The following is an 11146-nucleotide window of genomic DNA, read 5'->3' as shown; positions in this document are numbered from 1 at the left end:
CGGCGGCGGTGACCGGCCCCCGCGGACCCTCCCCCGCAGGCGGCGGCATGCCCCGGCCCGGGGGGGCCGCCGGGGTGCCGCGGGGCGACCAGCGGGACGGGGCTGACGCTTGCGTGAGCGGGGCAGCGGCACCCGAGCCCGGCGAGGCAGAGCCGCGGCTGCCGGGCGCCCTGAGCGCCCCGCGGGGCCCAGCGCAGCTCCCGCGCCCCGGCCCCGCGGCCGGCATGGTGCTGCTGTCGGGGCACGGCGAGCAGCTGCCCGGGGAGCGGGTCTGCCCCGCGCCCGCCGCCGCCAAGGAGATGCCCGGCGCCGAGGCGGAGAGCAGCCCCGAGCAGGGGGCGGCGGAGGCTGCCGCCGAGGAGCCGGACGAAGAGGAGGAAGAGGACGAGGAGGAGGAGGATTGCCAGGAGTACGAGGACTTCTCCGAGCTGCCCGACACCTGCAGCATCGCCTCAGACGACTCCTTCTACCCTCCTGGGGGGCTGGAGGACGACGACGAGGACCTGTGGTCCCTGGAGGGGGACGACCGCGACAGCCCCGAGGCGCTCAGCCTCTTCCGAGCCTGCTGCACTAATAACAGCATCGTGCTGAAGGCGCTCATCCGCCAAGGCCCCCAGGAGGAGGAGGTGCGGGAGGCCGACCGCAACCGCAGGGTGAGCATCCCGCGCCGCGCCCCCGGCAGCCCGGGCATCCCGCCCGGGGCAGAGCGGCTCCCCGGCCGCCTCACCGCCGAGCGGAGCCGGGGCAGCAGCCGTGCGGCTCCTGGGTGACACCCCTCTCCTTTCCTGGGGGGCTGCTCTGCAGCCCAGTGGGGACGGGACCCCAGGCAGCGAGGAGCAGAGAAGGGCGTGACGCTTCGCCTTGCCAGCCCTGACTTTCCACCTTTGGCTAAGGAAGGGTCCGGTTTATGGGATGAGACAGAGGTTGAGATGAGATTCCAGTTTTCCCGCGAGCAGTTTTGAATTGAGTTTTGTTTTCCCACAGTTTATTGGGAACCGAGAGTGGCATCATTGGTAATGGTTGTGTTCAGCATCAAAAAACCTTCCTCTTTTCTGGGCTGTTCATGCCCTGCAGTACTTTATGATGTTCACCTTGAAAATCTGAACCACTAACAAAAGTTTTTGTTGGGGGGGGAGGGTTGATGTGTGTGGTTTTTGTTTGTTTGTTTGTTTTGGGATTGTTGCTGTGTTTGGTAGTTTGTGGGGTTTTTTAATTATTTTTATTTTTTCTTTCTGCTTTAGCTGCTCCCAAAATGTAAGCTTGTTCCTCGTTCCTAGACTGCCTAGCACGGCTCAGGGTATTCCTGTGCTGAAATCAGAATCAGAGTTCTCCTTGTATTTATTTTGTTGCTGACAATCGGGTTTTGGGGTTTGTGTCAGTACAAGGTTTGTGATTCAGTTTTTGCCTGTTACTTAGTTAATTGCAGGGACAGAAGTGTACTTCACTAAATCAGAAGGTGAAAACTGGGGAAAGATTTCCAGATTAATATGTAACTGGGACATTTGAACAGCAGTATTGAAGATTACCAATATTACTACAGTTTGTTTTAAACTGAAGAAGTTTTTCCGCATAAACAGTCTGCAAAAACAGTTCTGTGACTATTCTGTGAGAGCAGTGTTTTGAAAGTAAACCTGTGTTGTTTTAATTGGACAAGTAACTTGCACATTCTGGCAACATAAGTGGTCTTTGCATTGAAAAGAATGCCATAATTTGCATTTGGTTCTGTCTGGAGAGGGGCTTTTCTTGTGTCTTAGATACATGTACATACAGGGCTTTTCCTACAACTATCTTTACTTCTGCTCCAAAGGATTGGTTTTAATACAGATTTTTAGTGATCTGATGTACTGCAAATTTTTAAAAGACAAAATGTCGTATTAACACATCTAAGGGAGAAGCAACCAGTGGCGTGAGGGTGGGAATGAGCAACATAAGACAGACATAGTTTACATAAATTCTTCTGCCCAGGCCAGGATATGGCGTGGTTATGCTTTAGCTGGTAACATGTGAGATCCAATTGTACATTATGGGATATTTTGAAGATCCTGCAGATACACCTTTCCCATATATCAGTGCTGTGCCTGGGCTGGAGCCCAACCCCAGCCCTGACATTGTGTTGGGGTTGGGCTCCAGCCTCTGCTAAGGTCCATTGATTCAGCATATTTCAGGTGTGTGACAATGCAGGAGGTTTGGCCCCTCCATACATGTGGCATAAAGGGCCAAGTGCCCCAGAGCTGTCCCTTCTGAAAAGGTGGCCTTCCTGCCCAACAGAGGGCAAGCAGCTGGCTGTGAAGAGCCACAGGAACCCTCCCTCTCAGGGCTGGGGTCCTGCAGACCTCAGACAACAGGTATGACAAAACTCAGCACAAGCATCAGCCCTCATCCCGCAGCTGCTCTTTTGGCAAAGGCGATCAGATCAGGGTTGGGAAAGCAGCAAATTCGCCTGTTTGGACAGCCCTCCCTTCACCATCCCCCTTCCCAAAAAGCAAGTTGCTCTTTATCTCTTCATCTTCAGAGAAAGGAGACAAAATTTTAGTTTGGATCTGAAAAAAAAGTTTATTTTCTTTATTCATACTGTAAAAAACTCAAAAAACAACAAAACAAACCAAAAATCTACTTAGGCAAATATTCCATTTGACCTGAAATTAAACATTGGCATAAAATTCTGTTTTCTTCATTTTTTATGAAAACAAAGTAAAAGATTCTGGAATTCAGCAACTTGTGAAGCTACAGGAATAATGTGGTAGACATGAGTTCTCTCTCCCTCTGCCTCCCTCACAGAAGTGCCCCAATCACAGCAGTACAGAGCAGGACAGTCTGTCTTTTCCAGACGGATGTGAATGGATTGCGAGAAATCTTTTGACTAGGAACCTGAAACTTCAGGTGTTACTCCTGCTCAGGGATATCCAGGCAAATCCTCATTTTTTTTCCAAAGAAAACCACCTTTGTGAGAACTTTACCTAACAAAACGAAAGTTTCGCTCAGGTCTTTTATTGCCCTTTCTGTGGAGTTTTTTGTAGCTCTTCAATTTGAATACAACATCTTTGGACATTATCAATGAACAAAACCATTTTGCTGCCACAAAGTAACAGGACAGGTTACCCATACCTGGTGTGCTAATGAAGTTTTGTAGTTGCTGAAACTAAAGCTACTGCTGGCATTTGGCATCTTTTTTTTCAAGGATCATGTTTGTCTACAATGCTGCCTTGAATGCGTTTATTGGAAAGCTCTACGATTTTTTCTTATTTTTTCATTTTCTTTTTTTACCTCTCTTTTTTAAACTTTTTTTCTTTTATTTTTTTTCCACATTGTGAACAAATAAGATGAACTTGTATTTCTTCTAAGTTTTAGTTTCTTTTCCATGAGGCAGGAGAGAGAATGAAGAATAACTTGCTTTCTGAGAAGTGGGGTGGTGAAGGGAGGGCTGTCCAACTGAGGATATTAACTATTTTCACCCTCCTGATCTGATAACCTCAGGTATGGATGTACAGTATGGTTTCATTTTCACAATTTCTAAATCAGGTTTTCTTCAAAACAGACAAAAGAAGAAACAAGTTATTGTCGTAAGACAATATTTTGATTCTGAAAGAAAATAAACTCAGCTCACAAACTGTAACGTGAAGAAACTTCCAAATGCCCTAAGTTGGGCACAAAGAGCCTGCTTTGTTTTTAGTTACTTTTACTTTGTCCTTAAAGTGTACATGTATAAATTTAAGATGTAGAAGCAATTCTCCTGAAAATGCTAGGATCCAGAGGTACCCTTACTTATTTTCCTCCACCCTTTGTGCCAAAATACATCAATTGTCTCTTTTGAGTCAATTTGCCAAGCCTGGATTGTGGCTCTTTGTGTCATTTTTCCAGAAGCATATTTTCCCCATAGTCTGTTCATGAGCTGCAGAACCTCCTGCCAGGCACAAGTTTTCATTAAATTCACCTTCCTGCAGTAAATCAGACTCCACAACATCTGATTTATTAGTCACCACATGTAGCCTGAAGATCTGTACCTTCCCTGTCTTGTTTTCATTACTGTCAAGACAACAACAGTTTATATATCATTGACTGCAGAGGATCCCCAAAGGGCTGATCCCCTCCTCTTCTTTTGCACTGCTCTCTACACATGGAATCCTGAAAGACTGGATTGGTACTGCTGATTTCCTCTCCTTGCCCAAGTTAATACTGAAATGTTTGGAAAATAACTATGACAGCATATAATATACTAATCATACACAGTGCAGGGTGACCTCTCATTCTGTAATGTTTGTGTATTTACCCTAACAGTAAAGAGGGATTTGAAAATAGACACAGGAAAATAAAATCATGGCTCTGGTGAAATTTTCTGACCTGACTGAGACCATAGTATCATTTGACTAATGGTGCTAACTTTTCACCTTCTTGCTTGGGGACTGGTTCTCCTTCCTCACTAGCCAAATTTCTAGAATTTTAGATATTTTTATCTCATTATCTTAACATCACTTAATATCAAATTTTGCCTGGTGATCAGGATTATATATATACTCAGAAAGACAGAGTTTCAAAATCTGGTGTTACCTAACTGTATAATGCAAGCAAATTTAGAAATTTGCCATGACAATAGAGAAGGCATTAAGAGATGGGAGAGAGAGAAAAGAAGGCAAAGAACATTCCCTTTGCCAGATTGAAAATAACCACTGCAGCTGATCCGCAGTAAGGTTTTGTGTTGATCTTACAGGTGGCATAGCCCATATTAGCAAGAATATTCTGTTGTAGTCTTTTTCAGTTTTTCTTTTTTGTGTCATTGTTCAATGAGTGTTTTGGCCAGTTCCATGGACAGCTATGGATGTAACTGTGGGAGTGTTTCTCTGAAAGCAGCCTAGGCTTGCTTGTGTGCTGCACACTGTGAGTGGGTGTTTTGGAATGGCATCACTCACCTGGTTTCCTTACTGGATCCATGGTGGTATCCATCAGACCTGTCATGTTGTTCTTGCTCTGTGCTGCTGGCTGCTCCTCTGGCTCTGTACAGCCACAATGAAACTTCCTCAGGCCACTCGCCCAGTTCAGGGAGCATTACCCTTCAGAGTTTTTCACAGAGCAATGCACAGTGAATCCTCCATGGAGCTGACACCTGAATTTGTCTTTGCCAAAGGGCTGGGCTTCTGAAATTGCAGGTTGTGAAGGACAGGGAGCCAGTGGTTCAATTCCCACTTTCTGGGTGAGGGAACTTTGTGTTGGATAATGCTTTTCTAGAAAGTAATGTATTGCAAAAAGTGCCAGAGCTTGTGTAACACTCCATTAACTTGTTTTATTATTTTTTTTTTAATCTTCAGGATGTTAACTTGCAAAAACAAAAAAATCAGGAGTCCAGCATTTTCTGGTAAGGGATGAAGTTCTCCCTGTCCCATATTGCTTTTCAGTTTTCATGGCATGTAGCTTAATTCATCCCATGTCAGAAAAAGGATTTGAAGAACATCATCTACTACAGTGCTCAGAATATTTTTTTAAATTATTATTTTCATAAACAGCTTCAGTTCCTTCATATTATCTTATACAACACATTCTCATGGAAACAATTGTATTGAAACTTAACATCATGACACTAAACCATAAAAGGGAATTTTTTTTGGGTGAAAGTACTTTTAAAAAGACTCTAACAACAAAAGTAATCTAATTTAAATCCTTTAAAAAATACAGAAATACTCAAATGCAGTAAAAAATATCCCTGGAAATACATGTTTGTGCTTAAAAGGGAAGTGAGTAGGGTAAAGAATTGTAGATGTCAAAAAAAAAAAGAAGGGGGAATTCTTCAAATACAGCAATTACAGCTCAAGGTAAGCCTTTAGAAAGGAGTAGATAGAGCATGGAAAATATGAAGTGAGCTGGCTAAGAGGGAATTTGGTGAGCTAACCAGAGCATGAACCAGACTGATGCAGGTAGGCACTCAGAGGCATTATCAGCAGAGCGTGGGCAGGTTAGCTGTCTGCCTGCTCTTGTCTGTGTTCATCTGAAGTATTAGGTGAGTAATGCCTTTGTAAACCTGGCACAAGAAGATATCCTTTAAAATAACTTTACTGAAGAAAAAGTATGTGCACGGAACATAATTTCTGTCGATTAAAGAGAACAATTAATAAAGACCATGAGGGTGTGTAGACATAAAGATTGGGAATGCAGGTCTTTAGCTTACTGCTGGAAATGCATGGTCTGACCAGACTGCGTCCTCCATGGAGCTGACAGATAATTTGTACTTAGATATAATTATACATTTATATTATAAAAAGATATAATTTGTACTTAGTGTCAAAAGTAGCAATAGCTAATAGATGTAACTCATACTTCAAATACAGATTTGAAGACCACATGAGAAAGTTGTGCAAGTTTAGTCTAGTTTCAAGCGGTACAACTTTTAGAGAAACCAGAGGAAGAACAGTTTCCTTGAAGAATTTTGACAAATTGCTCAATGCCAAGTACATGGAACAGGAGGGGTGTTTTTAGTCTGACTGTCGCCTGACACTGAACCGTGCCGTAAATCAAATGTGTCCTGATGGGAGAGGGAGTTTTAAAAGTCCTTGCAAGGAGTTCATGAAAACAAACAAAGACTTTCCTGGAGTTTCACTGCTGCCAGACTGTTGTTTATTAAGTCTTATCAAAGAAACAGAGTCACTGGCGTGACCCAGGCATAACATAGAGCAGCGAAAGAAGGAGAGAATTGTGTGTTTATCAAGATTTACACAGCCTTTTAAAGATAATTTAACCAATGGTTACTAAAAACGTATATTATTTTCACTTTCCTACCAATTATTCAGTAACACAGCCAGGAACTGCGGAATTTTTTGTCCAATCATCCCAAATTACTTTTACTGCAGATTATGGAGTAGTAAAGGAAGAAGAAGAAGGTTTGGAGAACAACAACAATCATCCATTTTGATGTCTTTTGCTCTTATCTATTTACTACAAAGAGAAGCCTAAAACCTCTAAATTTTGCACCCTGAGACAATCTTACATAGTAGTCTATCACCTAATTCACACCACTGTATTTTCCAGTTCTTGTCTGATAGTAGGCAGTTTTTTCCAAGGTTGGAGGTTAAAACAGCGTAGTTCAGGGGGGTAAAAACCCTTCAAAACAGGCAGAGAAATATTCTTGGCACTCTGAGTTCCTACAGTAGCCCAGAAGTAAAGGTCACATCAATTTTCAGTTCTACTTTAAGCAATGTTTCACGTTAGTGTCTTAAGTCAAGTATGTGGACTTGCAGGACTCCTCAGAGATGCAGGGATGACCCTGGTTACCCAGCTGAGTACAGGCTGACTCCAGATGTTACAAATTATACCTGCATTTTAAATCTAATTATAGCCTAACAAGACTGATTGTCTGGGACAACTTTCATCAGTAATTATGACGGATATAGAATGTGTTTTTAATATAACATGTCCATAACACATGGGATTTTGGGATACCTTACTGCCTTTTCCTAGGAGAATATTTGAGTTTTATTTCACAGTGCACATTGTGACAATGCAAATGCCTTCATCCCATTAGGAAATTCAAATTGATATTCTCATGGAGGAATTACTCAAGACAGAATACTGGCACTAATTTCCTTTTGTAAAGCTTCCTGAGATTTCTCAGTGTTTACTGAAGAGTCTTAGGAAGTTGAAACAGACAACACTGCTACAAAGCATCTGATTACTGAAAAAATGGGTCCTGTTGAGCTTCAGTAGCATATAGGAGGCACTGGACTTCAAGTATGCTGGGAAAGGGAGTGGTTCTAAAAGCCCCCATATTCCCAAATTCTTCAGCTCCAAGCTAGGTGCCAGTAAGGCAACAGTGGTAGCTTGCCTTACCAAGGCTTTAGTTCTCAAGGCAAGGGCTCTGATGAAGAAAGAAGAACTGTAGAAGTGTTCCAGTCTCGGGCAGCAGGTTCAAAGCTGCCTGCTGAGAGGTACCACAGGAGCGGTGAGTTCGGGTGCCAGCTGTGATGGACAGCAGGTCTCCAGTGCCACACCTTTCAGCATCATCAAGGGCTTGACTCTCATGTCCTTTGGTCCTGCTGGTGCTGGAAGCAGTGATCTGGGCTGTGGCTCTTGGCGGCTCCCGAGTCAGGGTTGACAGATGGAAAGGCAGGGACAGGAATGTCAGCCCCTCATCAGGGAGTTCCCTTTTCAGAGGTGCGAGACTCAATTGTCTTTCCCTCAGTCTGACTTTTTGCTGGGTTTCCGGGGACATTTCAGAAAGGGTTTTGAAAAAGGCATTAATGTTCAGTTTTGCATGTAGCATAGAAACCTCTAGCTATCATCTTAATTTTAGTCACACAGTCTTGTATATGTGCTTGGGAATATAAACCATGGCAATAAGTTGAAAATAAAAAATGTTGAACAAAGAGTACAAGTAATCAAAACACGTATTTGGATATATCCAGACATTTCAGCAGGTGCTGTTATGTTCAAAATCTGTTCTACTACTCAAGAAGAAATAGACAGAAAGATAAAAACCACAAAGCTCCATTATACATTTTGGAAAATATTACTGCGTGACAGACACCAACAAAAATCAGGTGTTTTACTGTAATACTTCTATATGTTGGTAGTACTTCATCTTCGCAGAGGAGATGGAGTAGCAACTCTTGTATGACTTTACAGGTGTTGGTTGCTTCCCACCAGATGAGCTGAATGTACATCAAGTTTATTTAAAATTACATTTCATTAAAATACATTTTTCTTCCTCTAAAGAGAAGCAATACATAATCACCAACTAAAATTCACTGTTAATTTTGAAATAAAGATAGACTTGGAAGGTGTAAGCAGCCTTTTACTTATGGAAAATCCTGCTAGATGAGCATGGGGGGGTGTGTGTACATTGCCAAAGAAAACCATCTCTGGCACGAGAGCACATGTGCAGCTCAGCTCACGTCCACCCTATGCAGGGTTAACCTCTCTGGTGTGGACCAAAGGTGGCCACAGAGCCAGTGCTTGGCCTGGATTTTCCCTGAATCCCAAGCTGTTCTCCTAATCCGTTCACAGTTTTTAGGCTTTTGAATTCAAATGCCCAAACTAGCATTTGTTGCGTTATGGTTTTGGAAATCATTAACTATGCTGGTAATAAAATTGGTAAAATACCTATTTGCACATGCTGTATGCTTATTTCAGATATGATAAGATAGGATAACGGAGATCATAAGATGCTCCAGTTTTTCCCAAATTGGAATTTTGGTCATTAATTTCCATAACTTTTCCAGTTCTTGTACTTTGTTTAGACAAGTTATTCTGTTTGGGGTAGGTTTGGTGGGGTGTTTAGCAATTGGCATAAGTACTATATTGCCTGCTAACAATTTTCCTGCATGTTCTTTCTGTATCATCTGTCATTACACTGGGGCATTAGGTTTATCTTTTGTGACTGAGGTAGAGTTGGACTAAAAACTAGTGGTAGATTTACTAAAAACTGCCGGTAGATTTTTTAAAATAGAAAAGAAAATCTCTGGAGAATGTGAAAGCAATGAAGAATTCCCAAAGACCTTATCTGAGACAGGAGTTCACCTTTAATATTTTCATAGATGAAGTTTCTCTCAGAAGCTTACCATTTTAAATTATTTAAAATGTTATGCCACATAGGTTTGAATTTACCCATTTCTAAGTGTTTTTTAATTAAATACAATAATGGAAACCCTCCAACCTGGGCTAAATATAATCCTGTAGCATACTCAGTGAGTCACAATAAGAAATAATCAAGTACTGTAGGAAGGGGATTGTTGTCACAGAGTCTGTGGTTGCACATCTGGCAATGAATTAGCAATTCAGATTGTATCCACTGTGGGAAAAACCCACTAAGTGGAAATAGTTCCCATTTCTCAATTCTATTATTTTCTATTATGTCTGTTAAATTCCACAGGGAGCAATTTGAAAGCAAGATGATGCAAAGTGGGAATGACTCATGGTTGGGCTTTTGTTGCTTCACGTTTCGGATGTGTAACGCTCTAAGCCTGATCCTGTAATACCGACTCACAGATGAGGGCCGGGGTATTTTTTTTTTGGTTTTTGCCTCTTAGTACATGAGGCCTCACCTTTGGGACAGCTTGTGTGTAGACAGACCAACTGCTGGCGACAAGAGACGCTGCCAGCAGCCACCAGAGCTCAGAACTGGGCTTGTGGAGAAGTTCTGAAGTTTTTCTATTCCTACAGGGGGGAGGCTTATGCAGAATCCATTGCCATTAGTTTTCTGAAGTTCAAAAGTGGCAGATAATGGAACATATTCAATCTGTTCATAAAAGGAGCCTTTCAGGTGGTATTTGGCTTCATTTTTTTCTTTACAAAACCTAGATATCTTGCTATTTGTAGCTAATAGTAAGAAGGCTCAGCTCACCTGTTTAGCATTTGATTGGGAAACATAGGAAGGGTATCCATGTATTCATAAAAGTGTCTTTAAGTGTGGATGAAAGGAAAGGGAAGACTTTCTTTGAAAAGTGGTATGGTACTTGTGTGTATCTGCAAGTATCATATGAGTTTGATAAAGGATCCAAGAGAAGGCAGAGTCAAAGCTCAGCCCTACAAAAGAGTTCATTTAAAATATTTTCCTTTCTACAGAGCTTTCTACAGATTTTCTATAAAAAGAATGAAGTAGCAATAGTTTGTTAGACAAAGAGTGTAGGATAACACATATGAATGAAAATGAAATGAAATTAAATGAAATACCGCAAATATTAATGAAATACCACAAATACTAATGAAATCGAAGTGTTTTACAGAGCCCTTCTGAGTTAGTAAAAAATATAAATATAGTAGAGGAGTTTTCTGGTTACATTGAGACCAGCTGTACTACACAGTAAGTGCCTAGAAGCCTGGAACAATGCCAGCCAGAGGAAATCTATGTCTGGGAAGCATGAGGTTACTTGCCCTGCTGTACTGCAGGCACTTTGCAGGCACACCTCTGTGTTAGGTGAGTCTTGTCTGCAGAGAAAACTGGGCAGCACAACCCATATCAGAGACACTGCTCTGCCACACTGCTTCAGCAGAGCTCCCCATGCAGAGCTGCCAACCTGGAATAAAACACACAGTGTTCCTGGGGGAACAGCCTGGCCAGGGGTTTGAGGGGGGAGTGAAACCATTCGTAGGTGACAGGGAAGGAAAACACTTAATTTCAAGGTCTCTGGGAATTGGGGTGAAAGCCTCTTGTATCCCAGGGACAGGT

The 11146-nt window shown here is 42.5% G+C and overlaps 1 protein-coding gene across 1 annotated transcript in view; it reads left to right on the top strand.

Moving 5' to 3' along the window:
• The first annotated feature begins 25 nt into the window (after window positions 1–25).
• Window positions 26–11146, top strand: part of ANKRD33B (ankyrin repeat domain 33B) — a 50961-nt gene continuing 39840 nt past the window's right edge. The window contains exon 1 of the mRNA XM_042048776.1: window positions 26–653. Coding sequence (XP_041904710.1) covers window positions 48–653 — 606 coding nt within the window. The 5' untranslated portion in view covers window positions 26–47. The remainder of the gene's footprint in view (window positions 654–11146) is intronic.

This window comes from Corvus kubaryi, unplaced genomic scaffold (genome assembly GCF_017639235.1).
Source record: "Corvus kubaryi isolate FWS band 111438036 unplaced genomic scaffold, C.kubaryi_AGA036_p1.0 68, whole genome shotgun sequence".
NCBI classification, from domain to species: domain Eukaryota; kingdom Metazoa; phylum Chordata; class Aves; order Passeriformes; family Corvidae; genus Corvus; species Corvus kubaryi.
This window is presented reverse-complemented; position numbering and strand designations above follow the sequence as displayed.